Genomic DNA, 20,930 nt, shown 5'->3' on the forward strand with positions numbered 1-20,930 from the left:
CTTTCGAGAGATTGTTCGGGTGGAACCTGGGCGCGGTGACCGCGCGATAGTTGTTGCGCTCGTAGACAAGGCTTCGGGGAAGAGCTTCTCTACACGATCAAGAAAATAATCCTTCCACACTGCGACTACGGTAAGCCAAAGATCTTAACATGACCGAGATGGATCTCACTATTATCTGTATAGCCATGCGTCTGTATATTTCAATAAGCAATTAGTCCTATGTGAGGTAAACGACAACCTACAACAGCCGACATACATCACCGAGTTCCTCTAGCGCCTCCCGCGGCGTCCGACCTTTTCCTCTGCCCCTCTTCAACGCGTCCACAACAGTCTTGTCATTACTATGCGATGGGGCTATCTCATGTTTGTTCTTTTCAAGCTTCGCCACGACGGTGTCGACAATGTCATCAAGAGAAGGCTGTGTCGGGGCGCTAGGCGCGACAAGGGGTTGCTGCTGCTGCGGGGGCGCCTGGAACTGAGCAGCCTGTATCCATTGAGACGCAGCCTGGTGTGTACCAGGCATCGCCAATGTCGTCACCCCTTGTGGCATCCCCTGACCTTGCCAGAAGGTGAAGAGTGGCATACTGGGGGGTGCCTGTGGTGTTCTTTCCATGGGAACCTGATTCTGGGGTAACAAGTATCCCCCTTGTCCAGATAACGTAGCACGCTGAAGCCAGTCGTTGATCGCATTCGCGCTCATGATCTGCCCGTTGAAGGGGAGGAGGAAGGAGTCACAAGGACAGGAAGGCCGAACTCGATAGTGAGGACGTGTACTAGGAGAGATTAAACCCGGGCATATCGTCTCAAAGGCACTGCGTTCAACTTCGGTCTCCCACAGCGAGTAAGGTTTGTCCTCACCTTTCCTCAACACTTAGCGCTGGGGACACACCTCCATATCTACTCCGTCCTGTATTCTCCCGGTGATACGTCAGAACAGCGGTGTACTCGGGTTTCTGGATCTGAAATCAAAACCATAAACATTCAATTGGAACAGCAAGTATATTCATGGATATTCGAACCCGGTCACTCGCGTCCGTCATGCTTCTTACGCTAACTCAAATGTGCCTTTAGGTTCCTTTGTATACTGTGCACATGCGCGCGGACGTCTCGGGTTGCCTTGATACATATGCATACTATTTCGCCCCGTTCTCCACGGCCCATACGTTCTGCCGGCCACCAGTCACTCGGTGAGCTTCACCTACTGCGACCGGGCCTGTCTGCATCGTCCTTGACACCTTCAGCAACAGCTAAGCGTGATCGTACTGATATTGTCGAGTAATTCACGAGCCGGCGCTTAGTCCGAGTCGATTTCGATGGGTTCCTGTCTGACAACCGTCTTTCTGATGCGCTTCGCGTCAGAGGACCCTCCACCTGCGCTCGCGGAGCGCGCAGTTCCCATTTCGGCTCGTCGCTTCAGAGGGTTGCTGAACAAGACGCCCTTCACGATGCGTTTGTCGGAGGGACTGGAAGTGCTGGAGGAACCGGCAACGTTGTGCCGGGGGAGAGCGTTAATCCTGTCAACGTACTCGAGCTCGGATCCTTTCTCAGACTCCTCGTCGCCATGGTCATTGGCAGCCGCGGCGTGTGCATCGTAGTACTGTTGAAGGACTGTCGGAGGCCACGTCAGCTTGGAGACACATTCAGTATGTACGGGGTGATGTTTACCCTTGCCGCGATCGCGCTCGACACAGTACCAGGCATCCACGGACCTCTTGAGATTCTTATCCAGTCCCGCGCTATCAGGCCGGATATTTGCCATGAGCGCACAGTAGACTCACCTCGGGACGTTGCCCAAACTCCTGCCAGCGCGACTTGAGACTAGGGTAATTATACCATACATGTCGCCTCTCATACATGTACTTAGCCATCTCGCGGAAATCGTTGTTGGTGACTGGGATACCGCCCTTTGGACGGGTCGGCGTGCGGACGCTCAGAACAGGCTCTGCCTTTGACCCCGATGCTGGCTCGGACGTAAATAGGACCCGATTTGTATCCGCCGTGTCTTCTTCGTACCACTTCTCAACGGACACCGACGATGGAGTGTCTGAGGCAAGAGCTTGGTAGTTTCCGCGCTTCCGCGCTTCGATGTAGATTTTGTCCGGGAGCACAGGATAGCCATCCCAATGACGCTTCCATGAATCCGCGTTGTGGTGAGGCGTCTGCAAGCGCGGTGAGTAACATGTATGGCGTGCTACGAGAAATATCTGTGCCTACTTGTTCCGCTAGGATATTGTAGATCGCTTCCCTTTCAGGAACGGGTCCCTTACGGAGCAGCCAACGCAGGAAATGGATGAAAAATATCTTATCCTGATCAGTGAATCGCCTGTCTGCTACATTTCGGCGTGGAGCTTTGGGCTTGACAGACACATTGGACGGTGGAATCTGTACGCCGGCATGAAACTCCTCAACCGGATCACCGCGCCTAGGCCGACTACTAGCACTCTGCGCATGCGCTCCTTGCTCTCGATGTTCGGTAAGGGGAGAGGATGGCTGGTAGCTGCGGTAATCAAATGCAATTTGTAGGTTGTTGAAGGAATCCCCGCTGATATGAGAACAGGTGAGCCTCCTTCACCAAATTCTGTGAGAAGATGCGGCATGCCATACTGTGTGGAGCTCCGCGAGGATGACTGTGAGGATGCCTTTCGGTGGCTTGTCTGCGTCAAATCGAGGCGTGAGCGGGCGATAGCCGTAGTGGTCGTAGAGAAAGCTTCGCGAGTGAGCTTTTCGGCATGGTCAAGAAAGTAGTCTTTCCATACTAGGCTCGCAGTTCGTGCTTAGCCAAAGCCTTAACAGGATCATACCCATTACTTACGAGCGTTTGCGTATCCTTTGGCCTAGACACAGTTGGAATCAGCATCAGTCCTATATAGAAGATATAGCGGCCAACGTACGTCACCGATACCCTCGATTGCCTTGCGTGGCGTCTGAGCCTTCAACTTACTCTTCTTCAACGCGTCCACGATAAGTTTGTCATTGCTCGTCGATGGGACTATTCCTTCTCTGTCGTTGTCTAGTTTCGCCAAAACGGAAGCGACTAGTTCTTCGATGGAAGGTTGCGCCACAGCCCTAGGTACGACAAGCGACCGTTGCTGCTGCTGCTGCTGCTGCGGCGGCGGCGGCGGCGTCTGGAAGCGCGCAGGCTGCAGCATCCGAGGCGTCCCTTGTGTCCCGGGTATCCCTTGCTGCGTCCAATGTCCTTGCCAGATGGCAGGCAGCGGCATGTCGGTTGAGAGCGTTTGTTGTTGTCCTCCCACAAGAGCTTGGTTTTGGGCTGATAGCAAGGGCACCTGTTACCATGAACATGTCGTAAGGCCAACATGGAGATTCACGGAGCTATGATTCATATACCTGGTAGAGAATGGGGCAAAAGAGCGGGGAGGGACTGGATGGTGGTCGCTGCGCAAGAAAGCAAATGAATCCGAACATGTTATACTTCAATATGTCGCATTCGTCTCCCACACAACTCCGATGGAAGCTTCGCGTCCATTCATCCTCATCAGGAAATAGCATGTACCATAGATGGCTTGTCCTTGTCTTCGGTGCGAAGCGCTTTTGAGGGTTGAGGACGGCGATTATCGGAACAGATGTCTTACTTCCTCGAACGACGCTCCGCCATGCCTGCCATCGAGACCAACGCAAGGCATGTAAACATCTGACCTTCAGCAATATGGTATCAGCACAAGCATCATCATTGCAGCAAAATATAGACCACAGTAGACAGACGACCTTCAATCTGAGTCTATCTCGATGACCTCCGGGTCCACATCATCCTTTATGCGCTTTACTGGCAGAAGCGCCCCACTAGCGCTCATGGTGCCTGTACTGTCCGAGTCCACGCTGCGCTTCTGCGGGATGAGTCTATCAAGAAGCTCTTCCTTCACCGAGCGCGAGCGCGAAGTAGTAGAAGCCCCGTCACTCTGGTTTTGAGGGCGAGTAACTTCATCTGCATACTCCAATTCCGAGTCCGCCTCGTAATCGTCCTTGTGTTTGCCTGCCACTGTTTCGACGTACTCAACATAGTAAGACTGGAGGTCTATAGAGTCGGGCAGATCAGCGGTATATCGGTGTAGACGCACAGCAATATCCTTACCTCGATTGCGATCACGTTCGACACCGACCCATCCTGGCAATGTCCGCTTCCCGTTCTATGACCAAGTTAACGACTTGAGTTCGCCGTCACCAATTCTGCCACGATGTCGACTAAACTGACCTCTGGGCGTTTCGCAAACTCTTCCCATCGCGCGTTTGCCGAAGAATACTGACCCCATACTTCGCGCTTTTCGTACATGTATCGAGCCATTCGGAGGAAGTCATCCTCAGTAACCCTTGAACCTCGACTTATTTTGCGCAGTCTGAGCACAGCCAGTGTTTTGCTAGACCGTTGCGATGCTGACGGTACTGCTGATGCGTCCTTCATGCCCTCGTCCCCGTCCTCTTCGTCGGTGGAAGCTGACGAGGAAGGGCTGTTCCAAACAAGACCTTCCCTGTCTGCGCGCTTCCGAGCTTCGATGTAAATTTTATCAGGGAGCTCAGGAGCATCGTCCCAGTGGCGCCTCCAGGCGTCCGCGTTGTGATGCGGTGTCTGGAAGTGATGAGATTAGGAGGAGCTTACCCTACAGAGAGGCAATCCGGACTTACCTGATCCGCTAGGGCATCATAGAGCTCCTCCCTCTCAGGCACGGGCCCTTCCCGCAACTGCCAGCGCAGGAAATGGATGAAGAAGATTCTGTCTTCGTCTGTGAATCGCCTCCCGTCGACCTCTGGTGGGCTGGGTGGCACAGGCCGGTTCGACACCTCCACACGCGGTATGAGGGTGCCAGCATGAAACTCATCAACCGGGCCACCTCGCCTCGAGCGGACACTCGTAGCCCTTTCATGCTCGGGCAGCGGAGAGGAAGGCGGGAAGTTGTCTGGTTCGTGTCCACGTCGCTGCTCTTGAACAGAACGGTGTGCCGAGAGCCGAGAGCTGCACATAAACTGGCATTAGCTTGCGAGAGATACGTCCAGCAAGAGACATACCGTACGGGCCCGCGAGAGGACGGAGGCTCCCGCGATGCCATCGAGGCAGGGCCGCCGTTGCCTGGACGCGCGCCCGCAGCACCAGCCGCGGGAGGTCTGAAGATCTTCGGAGCAAGCTTTTGCGCCCGGTCAAGGAAGTAGTCCTTCCACACTGCCAGGAGTTCAGCCGAAAGCAGGCACGAGCGTGTTGGTCACTCACTAGCGTTTGCATAGCCATTCCTCTAGATGAAGAGCGACGTGAGTATATAGTATGTACCGAGCACTCGAGGACCGACGACGTACATCACCGAGCTTCTCAATTGCCTCCCGCAGCGTCAGGTCCTTCGACCTCCCCTTTCTCAATGCGTCAACGATGATCTTGTCGTGGCTGGCCGACGGGGCTGGCTGGCCCTTGTTCTTGCCGATCCTGGCCACGACGGCGTCGACCAGTTCTTCAACGGATGGCTGCTTCCGAGTCCCAGATTCGGAATTGGCCGGCTGCGGATGAGCTGGCGGGTTGAATGGAGCCTGCTGAACCCACTGAGGAGGTCCAGATGGATACATGCCCTGGGGCACCCACTGTCCTTGCCAGTAGCCAGCGGATGACACACCAGGGGGTGCCTGCGGGGGACCGCCCGTCGGAGCCTGGCCCTGGGGCGGCTGCAGGTATCCCTGTTGCCCAGCAGACAACGTCTGCTGGAACTGGGGATTGTACGCGTTCGTGTTCATGCTCGACTCGTCGTGTTGGGACGAGACGGTTGGAGAGGGGGGCACGCGACGGCAGTCGCAGGACTGTGCGAGGAAGACCAGAGGTGAGATGAGCGAAGGATGTCAATGCGCGTCGCTTGCGTGGAAGCTTGCGCTTCGCACTAAGCTGATCAGGAAGCGAAGTGCATTACTTAGCGACGAGAAGGCAGCGGACGCCGGAACCGCGACCCTGACATGACTAGGAAGATCCACCCACCAATGACAGAATATAGCATGAGCTCTGAAAGCCTATTCTTAGGTGGGAACAGGAGACTCGCCAGTTGTCGCCCGTCTGTTACGACTTCACAGCTCTCTTCCCAATCCCACAGGGCTCTTTACTGATGCTGACCCGCAACTTGAAGGCACACATCCATCTGCACATCAACAGCATCACCATCAGCACAATCACCATAAACCGCCAAAAGACCAACAAGCCACAAACGCAAAACGACAAACACCGTCACACCACCCCAAGGCCCCTCCTGAGCGCGTCCGTCAGATCCCACCCGTCCGTGTCCCCCGTGACGTCGAACATGTTCACGCCCAGCATCCGCGCCTGCCGCACCAGCTGGCCCTTCATCTCGAGCGACACCGGGTCGTCGTACGCCACCACCTGCCGCGCGTCCCCCGCCCGCAGGAACGGCGTGCTCGAGCACCCGTCCCACTCGCGCACGAAGCCGTGCGCGCCCGCGAACAGGCTCCGCGGCTCGCGGTCCTCGATCGCCGCGCGGAGCAGCGCCGCGTCCTCCCCGCCGAAGGTGCCGTCGTACGCCGGGGTCGCAGACTGGGGCGTGCCGTCGGCGGAGGCTGGGGCGGAGGAGGAGTTGGTGGTGATGGCTGGCGCGCCAGGAGAGCTCGAGTAGGGCGCGAGCGCGCCCTGCCTGACGAGCTCGCGGAACTGCACCTGGCCGTCGTCCGTCCCGCCGTCCTCGTTCACGAGCAGACCGCTCTTGTCGGTGTCGTACACAGGCGGGCCCAACAAAGAGTCGATCCAGTCCCATACGAAGCGTTGCATCGAGCGCTTCTGGCCCTGCCCCTGCCTCTGCTCGCGCCTTCTTCTCCCGTTCTCAGCCAGGCGCCCGGAGCGGTAGACACGCGGGGAAGCTCGGGTGCCGCCCGCACGCGTCCGCAGGCGCGTCGCCGAAGATCTGGACAGATAGCCATAGGAAGGCACGCCGAGCACGAGCTGGGACGCAGGAAAGCCGGCGGCGGTCCAGGCGCGGAGCGCTGCGAGCGCGCTCGCGCCGGGCTGCGTCGAGTTGCTGCAGGCGTCGCTGAGGGGCGCGTTCGGGCCGGGCTGGTCGGATGCTGCGGGCAAGAAAGACGTGTGAGCGATCTCAGGGTTACCGCTGCGGGATCTCGAGCCACGTAGACACGACGGCCGAGGGCGAGAGGCGAAGCGGCAGAACGGGGGTGGAAATCAAGGAAGCCCGAGGGGACGGGTAGGAAAGGGGGCGGGACGAGAAGGCGCGATAAGGACAGGACAGGAGGAGCCACTCACATCCCCAAGAGTCGTAGTTCATAATCAGCACCCAGTCGAGCACCCTGGCAAAGTCCGACACGTCCCGCAGCGGGCTCCCGTCCGCGCCCGCGAACGGCACCGTCTGCGTCGCAGCGGTGATCTTCGCCCCAGGCGGGAGCGTGTCGCGCAGGACGCGGAGGAACTCTAGAAAGTTGGCAGAGTCGGCCGGGCTCACGCCGTTCCCACTGTTCCCGCTCTGGCCCGGGTACTCCCAGTCGAGGTCGATGCCGTCGAGGCCGTATTGCTGGTAGAGGGTGAGGATGTTGTTCGCCAGGGTCGCGCGGTTCTCTGGGGTGCCCACCGCGGAGGAGAAGGACCTGTAAAGTCGGAACCATATCGCTGCGAGTCAGCCACGGCCCTTAATACCGGATATGATTCGGAAATCCCGAGATGCAAGACATGTCTTAAAGTTACACAGAAGAGGCGGCGAAAGCAGGGGAGAGACGCGAGGAAGGGACGGAACGCACTTGCTTCCTGTCCAGCCACCCACGCTGAGTTTCGCGTGTTTGCCGCTCTCGTGCGCTCGGGCGACGACCCGCCGGAGGAGGTCCGGCGCGTCGTCCGAGCCATCCCAGCCGAGGTTCATGTTCTGGTCGGGCACCGCAAACGCGAAATCAATCCAGTCGAAACGTCCGAAGTCGATCTTCTCCGGCGGGTAGTCTCGGCCAGCCCAATCAGGGTAATACGCCATGACGAGGGGGGCATGGCCGGCATCCGAGCTCGCGGTGGGCGTCGCAACAGGACCGGTTGACGAAGGCTGGGACGCGCTCGCATTTGTACTGGTATTGTTGCTTGCGCCAAGGTTGGCGTCGACCGGTGGAGGGGCCACCGACACACTCGACGTCGGAATCGCAACAGGATCCGCACTGGAAATGATGGGGGAAGTAGGGGCCCGGGTAGTGGCGGGAGAAGAAGAGAAAGACGGCGAAGTCAGGCTGGCATGCGCGGCGTTCGGGGGCAGGAACAATATGACCTCTGACTCGTCTGTTGCCGCTACAAGGAAAACACAGGATGAGCACACAAGGATACGGAGAAACATAGAATACAAAATGGCACACCTGCACGTGCGACGTTGTGTGTCCGAGACACAATCACAGTCTCGGTCTGCGTGGGGACGACAAAATGAAGGTCCTCCCCTCCGCGCCGTAGATTAGCCGGACGGACATCCCACGGTGCAGGCATGGAACGGGCGAAAAGCGGGAAGAGAAGGGGAGACGCCGCAATCAGAAGTCGCGATTGGGGAACCATTGCGCGCGCGAGTCGGCTCGATCTGTCACGGACGAGAGATGAGTGGGAAGCAGCAAGGAACGGCACGGGGCAAGGAGCGACTGGAAGGAACGTAAACTGGTCCTGCCAGAGGTCAGCTATCGAGGTTGGGCACGTAAGAGCGAGAGAGACGTCAATTCAGCCATGGTCGCGCGGAGGCTGACCAGGACATGTGGCTGACAGGGGATGTTGTGCACTGGGCCGGATTCGAAGGCAGCACTAGAGTTGGGACGGAGCGCAGCCGCCGATCTCCCTGAGTAGGCAAGATTGTACTGTCGAGCAAGTTCCAAGCAGATCAGCGTCGGCCGAAGATCGCGCTAAGGGGAACAGAGACCCCCGAATTGTGGGAGCAGCAGTCACCATACCCACAGACTGTCGATTATACTCCATGGGGACAATGGACGGCGATGTTGAACGTTGTGATAAGATGGGAGGAATCAATGGGCGAAGTTGAATGTCCGCGAGCATCCGCAAGATGTTGGACTGTTCGGAGGAAGAGCATATGATTCAGAGAGTCATGAATACAGAACGGGTCTTTAGGTAAAAGCGTTGAGATCACGCGAGAAGATGCTGTGATATTGCGGGAGGTGTGCGTTGACATTATTATACATTCGGGCGCCTCCGAGATTCAGCCAACCCTGAGCGGTACTGATGATTGACTCCGAGGAGGGAAGAGGCCAAGTCCGAAGACGACACCTGGAACAATGAGCGGGTGTCAGTGATGGTAATTGGAGGCGAGGATCAAGGAGCTGGGGGATGCGAGGGCGAGATGAGCGCGCACGAGATGAGACGGGGGATGGCGGGTGGCGCGACGGGGGCGGATGGAGAAGCGGGAGATGTGGGCAGACAACGTCGCAGAAGATGGCTGGATCTGGCAGGGTAGCAGGGAAGCGGAAGGATGGGACTGCGGGACAGGGCAGTTGCCTATGCAGGCAGTGGCGGATCCTGCCAACGAGGCGCCGCGAAAGGTGGCACGAGAGGCAGTCGAGATATCCCGAGGTCGATCGCTAAGTACTTGCAATCTGCTGCGACGCAGGACAAAGGCCGCTGGCTGCTGGCCGCTGTGAGCAAAAGTACTGAGTGCCAGGGCAGCCCGAGATTGGCGGAAAGTGGCGAGCCGTATTCAGCCGATGTCCAAATTTGGGCTGCATACAACTCGAGAAGCGAGCTGCTGAGCGCCAACTGCCTTGCGAACTTCGAACGTTGTCTCTGCAGCAGGCAGGGAGCCGTCCCGGGCGTATGGCCCATTCTCAACCCAGATTTCCTTTGACAGGACGGCGCTACATACGATCCTGGGTGAGTGGTGCAATCTATCGCTGTGTTGGAGCTGATGATGGGACCGAAGGTTGGGTGCGCAACATGCTTGCCCGGCGTTTGTTCAGTAAACTCGAGGCGTTTCGAATCTCGGGATCTGAGCAGACCTGCCACCTGTCTTCTTCACAGCACATAGCCCGGAATTAGACGCAGCAGCCAATCCAATGCCACGCCAGCCTTGAGTACTTCTTTTGTCCGTGCCCCCCTCTCTCGCTGCGCACAAGGCATATATAGCCACCCTCTCTGCCCCGATCGCCTCTCGTCCTCAGAGCCAGACTAGCCAGTGCCCGCCATGTCCATCTCCCTCATGCCTCCTCCCCCAAGGATACCGTCTCCTCAGCTCGTCCCTGCCTCTCTCCCGTCCCCGCCACCATTCCCCAGGCGCATCTCTTCCCGCTCCCGCCTCCATCTACCACTCCACCCCGACCAGCCTCCCATCCCTCCCCGCCTAGTCGGCTCTCCGCTCCTCGACAAACTCGTGCATTCCGATCCCGCGACCCTCACCCCCAAGATCCAAAAACAACTCTGGTTCGATGGAGACGAGTTTGGCACGCGTAGGACGACGCCCACCCAGACCGATGGTACAGACGGATTTCCTTTTATCCAACCCTCCCCGCCGAGTACCCCTCGGAGCGCTTCACACAGGCGGGTCCACCGTCGCACCTCCTCCACCTCGCTAGCGGCCCGCGCGCGCTCACGCTCTCCCCCTCCACCACAACAAGTGACCGCGTCGATCCCTCCAGTCCCTCCCATCCCCTCTTCCATCTTTGACAACTCCAGCGTGAAGCGACCCGTCCTGCGCACGCCCCCTCCAACGCCTTACGGCGCACCCCCGGCGCAGATCTCCATTCCCGATCCTGCCGTCAGCGCCAGCCCTCCCTCCCCTAACGGCCTGCCCTCACCAGCGTTCCGTCAGCATTCACCCCGTTCTCGCGCTAGCGCGAGTCCAAGGCGCCGGGGGTTAGGCTGCGAATCACACTGATACATTCTAGGGCGCGCTCTCGCCCCCCGCTGGACGCTTTCGTCGTCAGCGCCATCATCATGTCCCCCGCCCAATGACGCGGCGCGTTTTGGGGTGCCTGCGGATCCGCGGCCGACGCGACGGGCTCGGATGTACAGCCCTTGCGCAGGGCCATGGGATAGGAGCACACAGTCATCTACTGCACTAGTGTGCCCGAGCTGACCAGCCCCTCGACGCTTCCAGACTCCGCTATCGACTTGTCGGACGCTGCCCTGCCAGGTGGCCTCATCGTGGGGTGGTGCATCACAGCATCTTGCGCATCCATTCTTCCTTCCATAGGGTTCTTTTGGACTCCTTCTCTGGGCACGCGTGTCTCGCTCACAGCGCGGCACGTCGGAGGTTGTTTATACTATACTATCAGCACATACGGTACCCGCACGCGTTTAACCCTCACAATCCTTTGCCGTTCTCTCTGGGTTCCTCTCGTCGTCATCAAGGCTTGGGCCGTGTCCTTTCGTCTCCAATTGCATCAGACCCATCCACAATCATCCACGCTCATTCGCTCTCCGTCTCGTCCACCTCGTCTCCCCCGCATTGTACATATGAACCCCCTGCATCCTCCATAGCCCGCTCGCATCGGCCGTTCGACGGCTTCTTCAACATCTGACCACTACAGTACGGTACCATAATACCCTTACTCAGTACATCTCACGTCCTTTCGTGCTTCTAATCCACGCGGGCGCCGCCCGCGATATACTAGGTGTACGTCGCTGTCAGTGTAGGCTAGCTTTGTACATCAGGAATACAACCAACGGCGTCCTTGTCATCTCCGCGTCTGCGTCTGCGTCTGGCTCCACACGGCTTGTCGCGTACGGTATATCTGACACCGGAAACGGAGCCTTCGTGAATTCCAGCGACGTGGACGTGCGCTTTGCGTCCGCCGCGCGCGCAAACCTCGGGCAGGCCAGTGAGCGCTCAGCGCATAAGCCCCATATAGCTCGTCCAGCGCTCACTGCGGCGTCGCCCAGCATTGATCCCAGCTGCCTAGAGGGGTGCTCGCTCATTCCACCGCCAGCGGTCCCACAAACGAAGTAAAGTAAACTGAGTATCGCGGCAAGCTCTGAGCAAAATAGGCGGGATGGACATACAGAAAGCAGTCATCCCGTCGGGTCGTAGGCGCCCCTCGAGCGCGCGGCGAAATGAGCGACCGACAAGATTTGAGCACCCTGAGCATATCGAATGTTTCCCGCAACATGTCGCGGTACATGGCCCATCGCCACCGGATTCCGTCAACGCTAGTACTGTACGACGCAATGTGTCGAGCCGGAGACAATTGCTGCCGAACTACCATGAGAATATCGCCGACGCGCGCCCGCTCCTGCCCCGCCCGTCAGCACATGCATGTATGCTGATCGTCGAGCGCTGCATACAGCGGTCTCAATCGCGTGTCGGGCGCATCTGGGCCGATGTCGATGAATGATGGCTACCGATCGGTGTGCGTCATGGGTGGGTCCCCACCACGGCTGCAGAGACATATGTGTACGAGTGCGGCCAGACTCTGAACGATGTATGCGGCCGAACTGGGGTGGCTCGAGGCCTACTCTGGGCGTACGAATGGGCAGTACGCCGCCGGAGGCACCACGCTCCGCAAGGGTTTCGATAAAGCCATGTATACGCATGGGGAGGTCAATGAGCTCTTCCGAAGGTGCTCGGATTAGTATTAAGTAAACATAGCGGTGGCTGAGCTTGCTTGTGGCGAGCGACCCTGCGCCTGGGTTCCATCGACCGACATAATCAGACTTGGCTCATGTTGTGTGAGCTCGTAGACCCGCATGTCTGTGCGGCGGGAACATCATCGCGTAGTATGTCTGAGACATGACACGCGCTTAACCGCAAGTGTCAGGTGTCGTGACCCTGGACGGTGCTGCTGCGGACGACCTAAACATTGTAGAGCACATGCGCGCCCAACCTGAGCTAAACGCGAACACAAATCCTAGCCGCGGGCGAGTTCGGGACGCGCTCCTGCAGAGCCCGCCAAGGGGTAATCGGAACGCCATTAGTGAGCTGCCCGAGTGCCCGACCGATGAAGGCATTGTGCTCAGGTGTCTTTCATTCACGATTGACTGGAGGTGTCCGCTCTCGTCTCGCGCCCTCTCAAACCACTTCCCTGCACGAGATTCATCAGCAAAACACTGACCGTTTCCCTTCCTCCCTGACGTCCGATGAAACATTCGTTTTACTGCAGCGAAACTGCGGAAGTAACGCGCCCCCGTTAGCGAGGTGGGCTTCGGCTCCCGCACATATATATATATATATAACGAGCGACGCGCCAGGGCAGCCTCTCTGAGCGACCCAGCGGGACGCCCTTGGGCGCGAAGCATCACCTCCCGGCGGGGATGACTGTGATTGTGGGCGTCGCGCCTTGACAACGGGTTGTACGAACCCGGCGTGCCGGGCACGGTAGGGCCCTGAGGCAGAGCGGACAAGTGCGGCTTAAGTCCGAAGACCCTCGGCGCTGATCCCATGGATGCAATTACGAGAGAGCTGTGGTCTCTTGAGGTTTCGAGAACATGGTGTAAGTCGGGGCGTATGGTCATTCATTGCATACGGGACCGACCTGGAAGGTGAACGGTGAGCATGACGTGCTGTGTCCTGTCGTGGTTGGCGTTGGTCCGTTACGCACCTCCCTGAGGAATATAGTGGATCTGTGCCAACAGTATCCAGGATAAGTGGTACACGTCTCATGCCACATGAGAACGTTGGAGAACAGACAGCGTAGTACCGAGTAACATGGCCGATCAATGCGATCCTAGCGCGTCCGTGTAGTGATCTACGGCAACGGGGTACGCAGAGATGGCCAGGGGGGGTTCTCAAGCTCTGAAGTCACGATGCTGGGCTGAAGAGTTTGCACAATTTCTCTGAATGGCGTACCCAACAATCCGCATCTCCCAGTCATCTGATCGGATGAGCTTTCGAAGGGCATCACGAAGGGATCTGTTGAGGGTAAAGGGAGGTTCAACGACGCGTGGCCTGTAGTTGGTGTCGTGTCTGCAGGACATGTCATGAACGCCACGCGGAAGTGTGGAGGGACTGCACACTCACAGGTTGGTGAAACATCAGCTCGACATGTTATAGCAGATACTGAGACGTACCGCTGACATGACGCAGCGAAGCATGCCAAGGGCAGTATAGCTCGATGTTGTGTTGCGGTCAGGGCAACATGCGCCATTGCGTCGTCTATCCTACGTATGTCGTGTAGGCTATGCTATCCAGACCTGTCCAAAGCTACAAAGATGAAGGGGAATGATTCGTTGATGATATATCGAGGGTAACAGATCCAAGCTAAAGAAAACCATGCAGATGTCGTGAGTGAGATACACAATGGCCATGAGGGAAAAATAGGTCAGCAAACAGATGTGCGGTACACAGCATGAGTGGAGTGGGGGAACAGATACAATGAGGGCCAACACTACGATTCCGCAAAGCATTACGACGATAGACAATAGAGAGTGAACACAATATGATACAACTGTGGAAGAATCGGTCCAGATACGCATAAGTTAGACCTATGAATACACGTGCTGCAGAATCCCAAAGAAATAGTCATACCGTATGTACTAAACAACACAACGCGTGCGTCCATCCGGCACGCCAATCGAGTGTCCGTTCACAATCCCATGCGCTCCGCTAACGTTCGGTCCCGTCCATTCGCGAAAGAATCGATGTTGTTGGTGTTGGCGTTGGTTCCGTTTGTCCGTCTGCCCCCTCCTCGGCGGCCTCCACCCCCACCTCCGCCACCATTTCGTCGAGACGACCTATCATGGTCACCACGGTCGCGCTCTCTGTCGCGCTCACGATCCCGGTTCCTGGGACGGTCCCTGTCCCTATCACGATCGCGCTCGCGCTCACGGTCCCTGTCTCTGTGGGGCGGACGGTCGCGTTCCCGCAATGGCGACCGCGGTCCGGATCGGCTATCCTCGTCTACGTCCATGCTCCCACTACCCTCAGCTGGCTTCCGGTCAACGGAAGCACGAGAGTCCCGCGAGCCGCCACGGGGCTGGGTAGCGTTTGCCGCGGACAGGTGTGGCTTTGGAGGCAAGGGAGCAGTCGACGCTGGTGGTGACATCTGCGACTCCGAAAGACGTGGCTTTTTATGCGCTCTGGGCCCAGTAGGAGGCAACTTCGCAGCGCCGTTCGACAAGTGTGGCGGAAGCTGATGGCCTCGAGGCGCTGGGGAAGGTTGGTGCCCTGGATGTAGTTGGCGCCCGTGAGACTGGAGGAGCGCGTCTTGGGACTTCTCCAGTTCGGCGCTACACAATGTCGGGGTCAGGGGAGCTGCAGACAGTGACAACACAAGGAGCATCGAACGTACGATAGAGATGCAATGACTTGGTGCGACTCTGCGATCCCCATACCCATCAATCTGTCTGCTGCCGGGGAGTACACGCCTACAACACACCTCGTAGCGCTCCCTCGAGCTTCTGTACAACTCTTCTCAGAGAACGAACATCCTCCTTCAGTCGCCCAGTCTCTCCTGTTTTCAGTAGCTCGTAGAGCTCATCGTTCTCTTCTTGCAGTATCTTGGCTCTCTGGATGAGCGCAGTGGTGACTGAAGCGGAGCCGGATGTGGCGGCCGTTCCGCGTTGGGTGAGGTGGGGCAAGAGCAGTGACATAAACGAAGGTGGAATAGTAGTTGGCTCCGTGGTAGACGGAGGAGGCTGGTTCGCGAGAAACTGTCGTAAATGCGTAACCTCATCCTGCGAAGACGCGTCGGAATGTGAGCAGAGTGGATATCTGCTGCGGGTCAACGATACGCACGGTGAGCTCTGCGACCTGCCCGTCGCGTTGGCGCAGAAGCATCTCAAGCTCCAGCTCTCGTGACGTTGGGAGGTCCATGTTGAGGGCGGTGGGGGGACGACGCGTCGACCGTCGGAAACCAAGGAAGGGTGGAGGACTGAGTCCGCGAGAACAGCGAATAGGCTCCGCCTGGAACCGCCCCGCGGATGTCGGCCACGTGGCTCTCGCGTGCGCCTGACAAGGCTTCGCAGACTTTGCGCTTGACTGCGCTGTCTTCAACGACATCCTCTTGTCGACCTAGAAGTTGAAGCACAAAGGACTAATCTGTACAGTGACGGATTAAGGTGGCTGCTGGCTATCCAGGTGCGATATAAAGAACCGTAGATGCCTCGGGAATGATGGTATGTAGCTATGTCCCCTGCTCTTCCTCTCCCTCCTCTGCACTGCTACACTGCCAGTTGGAAGCTGGTGACAGGCCAGTGGAATCACTGGGATATGTTTGTGCACCACCTTCCGTCTAGCAGTGTTATCAGCAACATTCTAGGCCTACTTGCTACTTTATGAGTGACTATCCTGAATTGCAACAGCTTGCGACATATCAATGAAATTACCATAAGAGGCATGTGGAACGCCCTCGATACCCAAGACGCAAGGATACACCCACAAAGTTAATAGCGAGCGAACGAAGCCCTGTCAGGCGCACGCGACAAGAAAGTCGACGCCTTGGCAATGCGCTTGAACGCGCTTTCCTCGCACAGTTGCGTCAACGTCGCAGATGCTGCATAGCGACCGTGGCCGATCGACGGCCTAGTCCACTGTGCTCATATACGCTGGCATAAGGACACTGAGTTTACGCTGTACATTCCAAGAGATTCGACGGACGTTGGGCGGCCCAGGCGAGCATTCGCCGTTGATGTCCACGGTAAGTATTGATCACAAGATAAGTAGCGGTCAGTATACGAGGGCCTGTCCGAACCGTTGACTTGGGCCGATTTGATCAGTCGAGACCGGGGCACATGTGGGGCATTGGCTGGGCGCCACGTGCACTTCATTCGCCAGTACGTATTGCTCTGACGTTTCAGCTCAGCCGCACTCATTCTAGGACGCTCAGTTGGTCTCGACGAAGAAGACCACCGAAAAGCCCACTGCGGTGACTTGCGTTCACGCTTGAGGTTTCACAGCAATTGGGCTCAGTTCGCATATGTGCTTTCACGCGGGACTTGGCCAGTGATCGTGGACCGCACTTGCGAGTTGGATGGCAGGGCCGGGTGCCTAGTTGCGTCTTGATCTGACGACGTTTGTAGCGTCTCACTTCTTTCTCTACGCCAGGCACCCAGAGTCACACCATAGCCCACCTGATCATCTGACCAGCGTGGTCTTGCAATGATGCGGCCCCGAGGCGCATCTTCACGAGATCACAACCAGAGCTCTTGCCCGTGCCGTGTTCTGATATTCGAGTAATACCCGATGGCCGCTGCCAGGGTCTGTCGGGCGATAGAGTACTTAATGGCGAACCTGCCTCTTCAGTCAAGGTTGTCGCCCTCTCCGGACGCGTCTCGCAAGGCCACCATGTACGCGCAAGCCCTCTTCCTCACCGGGGCATCCCTGTTGCTCTCTCCCGTCCTGGCGTGGGACTCAACGCCATTCAGTCCACCCTCTGTCCCACTTGCGGTTCGCACACCTTACCTCTCAGTCTGGCTTCCTCAAGGCGCCGGCACTGCTTTGAATGATGCGTGGGCTACCTTCTGGAATGGGGATGTGAGCATGTTTCCTTATGTCCGAACTTCTCCACTAGTCCTAACTAGTCCTCTCTAGGTCGCCGCATGGACAGGATATGTCAAGGTCGATGGCATACCCTATGTTTGGCTTGGTGCCCCGAACGTCCCGGGTGCACAGAAGGCTACCCAAAAGAGCCTCGAGGTAGATATGCTCCCTGAGGCAGAAGTTTAATGGATATATGCTTACTGGTCGCAAACTGGGACTGTGTAGTGGACCTCCACGCAGAGCATCTTCACGTTACAAGCTGGTACTGTAGACTTGACGGCGACTTTCCTCAGCCCGATCGAGGTTTGTGTGTTCAGTCTTGATGCGGCTGCGGCTGATCCATATGTCGTAATGCAGCCTTCTGACCTCGTCAATCAATCACTTCCACTCTCGTATTTGGCGGTCTCCGTTGCGTCCAATGACGGCAAGCCCCATAGCGTCCAGGTATACACTGACATCACTGGGGAGTGGATCACCGGCGTCGACACCTGGACGGCAAACTGGACCACCACCACCACTGGCGGCGTCCTCACCCACCAAGTTCAGCTCGCGAACCAGGCCCGTTACGAGGAAGTCAACGACCACGTTCAATGTATGCTTATATCTACGACCAAAGATTACTGTCATGCGGTCTGCTGATATGATGTTATAGATGGCGCTGCCTATCACGCGACTATCAACGTGAGTGTTTCTTGATGTCGTTGTCGCGAGGGTCAGCACCTCTCAAGCTGACCACCATCCAACTTCTCTAGACGTCGGGTGTGACTTGGCAAACTGGTCAAGACTCAGTCGTCCGTGGGCAGTTCATCCAAAACACCAATCTTGCCAACACGGCGGACACAAACTATCGTGCTGTCTCCTACTCCTGGCCTGTCTTCGCTTTTGTCCACAACCTCGGCGAAGTCACTACTTCTACCGAGCCGCTCGTCTACGTGGTTGGCCATGTTCGGGATCCCGCCATCCAATACATCACTGCAAATAACGGACGCCAGGATCGCTCCGTCTTGTTCTGGACGAGGTGGAGGACTGCCGCCAGTGCTATCTCCGCTTTCATCAAAGACTACCCTAACGCACTTGCGCGCGCAAACGCTTTCGACGCCCAAGTCAAGGCTGATGCCCTCAAGATCTCATCCGACTACGCTGATATCGTCGCCCTTTCCATCCGCCAGGCGTTGGGCTCCATCGAGATTACTGTGTCCAAGGACAGGTTCGGCAGATGGAACACCTCAGATATCACGACCTTCATGAAGGAGATCTCATCCGACGGCAACGTCAACACCGTCGACGTCATCTACCCCGCGTGGCCCGTCTTCTTGTACACCAACCCCGCGCTCGGGAAGCAGCTGCTCTTGCCGCTCTTCGAGTACCAGGCGACCGGTCAGTATCCGAACAAGTGGGCCGTGCACGACATGGGCTCATCGTACCCCAAGGCGGTCGGCCACAACGACGGCCAGGACGAGGCGATGCAGGTCGAGGAGTCCGGCAACATGCTCATCATGGCGCTCTCGCACGCACAGAGGTCGGGCGACAACTCTCTCCTGCATAAGTACTACGGCCTGCTCGACCAGTGGACGCAGTACCTGATCCAGGACTCGCTCGTCCCCGCCGAGCAGCTGTCGACCGACGACTTTGCTGGTCGCCTCGCGAACCAGACGAACCTGGCGATCAAGGGTATCGTCGGCATCGCGGCGATGTCGAAGATCGCTGACATTGTCGGGGACAGGGCGAAGGCAAAGAACTATTCGTCGATTGCAGCGTCGTACGTGCAACAGTGGCAGGGGTATGCGCTCTCGAGCGACAAGACGCATCTGACGCTTGCATACGGGGAAGACTCGTCGTGGGGTCTGGCGTACAATCTTCTCGCTGACAAGCTCCTTGGCACGAACGTGTTCCCTCAGGAGATTTTCGATCTTCGTCAGTGCTCTCTTGTTGTGCGGAGTCTTATGCTGACTACGATCACCTTATTCCGCAGAGACCCAATGGTACTCAAGCCAAGCCCACGACTATGGTGTTCCGCTCGATACTCGGTAAGCATATGCGCATAGATGCACTTGTCCAGTCTCTTGATGATTCGTTACTAACCTCTCTCGAATTTCAGCCACACATACACGAAATCCGGTAAGCTAACCCTCATAGACCACCGTTCCACGCCCATTTGCTAATCCCATGCATCTATCAGACTGGGAGATCTGGACTGCAGGTCTGGTCACGTCGACAGAGGTCCGGGACCTGCTCATCAGCTCAGTCCGCAAGTACGCCGCGGACGGCAAGAACTCGCACCCGCTCGGAGACTGGTACGAGACTGCGGACGGGTCCGCTGAGGGCTTCCGCGCTCGCCCCGTCGTTGGTGGCCACCTTGCTCTGGTGAGTCTGTTCTGGATTCTCTGATCGACGGCGGGTAGGGATGCTGATGGTTCCCTATCAAGCTTGTTGTGCCAAATCATAGTTAGGACTAGCTCAGATGGATTGCATGTAATTAGACGTGATTTACTCTGCTCACGACGCTAACGTCGCCTGATGTCCTCGAGACTGGGCTCTGTCTCCCATCATGAGTCTTAGCCTGAAACTCCAAGTCATGTAGCCCTGATACATCAATGTAGACCATGTTGACGGTAGCGTTTCGTCTTGCTCACACCGTCTGCCATCTGCGGCAACCACGTAGGCCTCCAGGGTCAGGACTGAGATATGAGCAGATGACATGACGTCACCGCTCGCTTGCCAAGGCTCTGACTCCCTGACGTCTGTTGCCTCTGGGGGGAAAGGGGAAGGGGTTTACACGCGGGGAAATGGCCAGGTTATGTCCCGCGAGTATAGCCTCAGCAGCCTAAGCCGTCGTCGCCGCGTCGAGGAGTCGATGAATCGAAATCGGGTGAAATGCGGTGCAATCTCTCGATATGACGCCATCGACCCAGATATGGCCACTCTTTGATCTCACCACCCATGGACCTCCTCCTGAAATAAGACACACTGACCCGGGTTGCCCGGAACATTCGTGCCTCGCCTTCTTCTTGCGATGGGGCTGCTTCCGGTCCCGACTTCCCTTGCGATAGAACGACATCATCACGCGCTCATGTTTCCACGCTGTACATGCAACACCGCGTGAAGCGCCAGATTACGGTGGCAGGGAACATGCAGGGAATCTGCGTATTCCACGCATATTACCCACGGATTCCCCAGTAAATTCCCCCTTGATGGGAATCTGCTGGGAACATGCACATCCTCTCCAGATTCCCTCAACATCCCCAACCGCTTCTGCAGATTTCAATTGCAAGGGGGACTTGCCTGCCCAAAATCACTTATCCGACCGCGATGACGTCGTCGCATGGTCCGATATCGACCTGCCATTGCATCTATTCACATCTTGACTTCGTACTTCTTGCATCCCCTCTGTATGCCTATCTCCCCCTTAAGTGGTACGTACTGACCATTGACTCTCGGATGACAGGCAGGTGTTCTCTCATACGGGCATATGTTGATTAGGGCAATAGTACGTCTCTAGTGTTGCGTGTGAAGTAGTATAAGTCTGATGGCATCTAGCAGGTTGTCCCACATTCATCGATC

The 20,930-nt window shown here is 57.2% G+C and overlaps 5 protein-coding genes across 5 annotated transcripts; 2 read left to right on the forward strand and 3 right to left on the reverse strand.

The window, feature by feature from the left end:
- Positions 1 to 1,069: 1,069 nt before the first annotated feature.
- On the reverse strand, positions 1,070 to 3,390 carry DICSQDRAFT_180788 (uncharacterized protein). Its single transcript, XM_007365932.1, has 8 exons — positions 3,349 to 3,390; positions 2,892 to 3,287; positions 2,813 to 2,834; positions 2,605 to 2,755; positions 2,215 to 2,542; positions 1,779 to 2,159; positions 1,666 to 1,720; positions 1,070 to 1,608 (listed from the first exon to the last, which is right to left on the reverse strand). The coding sequence occupies exons 2-8, from the start codon at positions 3,219 to 3,221 to the stop codon at positions 1,295 to 1,297; spliced, it is 1,581 nt and encodes a 526-aa protein (XP_007365994.1). The 5' UTR covers positions 3,222 to 3,287; positions 3,349 to 3,390; the 3' UTR covers positions 1,070 to 1,294.
- A 338-nt stretch (positions 3,391 to 3,728) lies between these two features.
- Positions 3,729 to 8,479, reverse strand: DICSQDRAFT_180789 (glycoside hydrolase). Its single transcript, XM_007365933.1, has 12 exons — positions 8,326 to 8,479; positions 7,735 to 8,260; positions 7,247 to 7,584; positions 6,177 to 7,053; positions 5,963 to 6,119; positions 5,302 to 5,790; positions 5,219 to 5,240; positions 5,020 to 5,170; positions 4,639 to 4,966; positions 4,211 to 4,582; positions 4,091 to 4,145; positions 3,729 to 4,033 (listed from the first exon to the last, which is right to left on the reverse strand). Exons 1-4 carry the CDS (start codon positions 8,447 to 8,449, stop codon positions 6,206 to 6,208), a joined length of 1,836 nt encoding a protein of 611 aa, XP_007365995.1. The 5' UTR covers positions 8,450 to 8,479; the 3' UTR covers positions 3,729 to 4,033; positions 4,091 to 4,145; positions 4,211 to 4,582; positions 4,639 to 4,966; positions 5,020 to 5,170; positions 5,219 to 5,240; positions 5,302 to 5,790; positions 5,963 to 6,119; positions 6,177 to 6,205.
- Positions 8,480 to 10,139: 1,660 nt separating this feature from the next.
- DICSQDRAFT_170301 (uncharacterized protein) lies at positions 10,140 to 10,906 on the forward strand (the record flags this gene model as incomplete). Its single annotated transcript, XM_007365934.1, has 2 exons — positions 10,140 to 10,807; positions 10,840 to 10,906. The coding sequence occupies 2 exons, from the start codon at positions 10,140 to 10,142 to the stop codon at positions 10,904 to 10,906; spliced, it is 735 nt and encodes a 244-aa protein (XP_007365996.1).
- Positions 10,907 to 13,739: 2,833 nt separating this feature from the next.
- Positions 13,740 to 15,702, reverse strand: DICSQDRAFT_136738 (uncharacterized protein). Its single transcript, XM_007365935.1, has 5 exons — positions 15,627 to 15,702; positions 15,268 to 15,565; positions 15,181 to 15,208; positions 13,911 to 15,118; positions 13,740 to 13,856 (listed from the first exon to the last, which is right to left on the reverse strand). The coding sequence occupies exons 1-4, from the start codon at positions 15,666 to 15,668 to the stop codon at positions 14,476 to 14,478; spliced, it is 1,011 nt and encodes a 336-aa protein (XP_007365997.1). The 5' UTR covers positions 15,669 to 15,702; the 3' UTR covers positions 13,740 to 13,856; positions 13,911 to 14,475.
- Positions 15,703 to 17,174: 1,472 nt separating this feature from the next.
- DICSQDRAFT_155261 (uncharacterized protein) lies at positions 17,175 to 19,965 on the forward strand (the record flags this gene model as incomplete). The annotated part of the gene is made up of 10 exons (XM_007365936.1): positions 17,175 to 17,363; positions 17,421 to 17,525; positions 17,595 to 17,672; positions 17,727 to 17,961; positions 18,022 to 18,050; positions 18,122 to 19,283; positions 19,342 to 19,396; positions 19,468 to 19,482; positions 19,544 to 19,733; positions 19,796 to 19,965. 10 exons carry the CDS (start codon positions 17,175 to 17,177, stop codon positions 19,817 to 19,819), a joined length of 2,082 nt encoding a protein of 693 aa, XP_007365998.1. The 3' UTR covers positions 19,820 to 19,965.
- Positions 19,966 to 20,930: the final 965 nt, after the last annotated feature.

The sequence above is a fragment of the Dichomitus squalens genome (genome assembly GCF_000275845.1).
Source record: "Dichomitus squalens LYAD-421 SS1 unplaced genomic scaffold DICSQscaffold_15, whole genome shotgun sequence".
In the NCBI taxonomy this organism is placed as follows: Eukaryota; Fungi; Basidiomycota; class Agaricomycetes; order Polyporales; family Polyporaceae; genus Dichomitus; species Dichomitus squalens.

Coding starts and splice junctions, on each gene's coding strand:
- DICSQDRAFT_136738 (XM_007365935.1), bottom strand. CDS start 15,668: ATGCTTCTGCGCCAACGCGACGGGCAGGTCGCAGAGCTCACC. Junction 15,209..15,267: donor GCTCGAGGGAGCGCTACGAG/GTGTGTTGTAGG, acceptor TGGGGATCGCAG/AGTCGCACCAAGTCATTGCA. Junction 15,119..15,180: donor CAAGTCATTGCATCTCTATC/GTACGTTCGATG, acceptor GACATTGTGTAG/CGCCGAACTGGAGAAGTCCC.
- DICSQDRAFT_180788 (XM_007365932.1), bottom strand. CDS start 3,221: ATGCCGCTGCCTGCCATCTGGCAAGGACATTGGACGCAGCAAGGGATA. Junction 2,835..2,891: donor CAATCGAGGGTATCGGTGAC/GTACGTTGGCCG, acceptor AACTGTGTCTAG/GCCAAAGGATACGCAAACGC. Junction 2,160..2,214: donor ACAATATCCTAGCGGAACAA/GTAGGCACAGAT, acceptor CCGCGCTTGCAG/ACGCCTCACCACAACGCGGA.
- DICSQDRAFT_180789 (XM_007365933.1), bottom strand. CDS start 8,449: ATGCCTGCACCGTGGGATGTCCGTCCGGCTAATCTACGGCGCGGAGGG. Junction 7,585..7,734: donor GGTGGCTGGACAGGAAGCAA/GTGCGTTCCGTC, acceptor CCGACTTTACAG/GTCCTTCTCCTCCGCGGTGG. Junction 7,054..7,246: donor GAACTACGACTCTTGGGGAT/GTGAGTGGCTCC, acceptor TCTTGCCCGCAG/CATCCGACCAGCCCGGCCCG.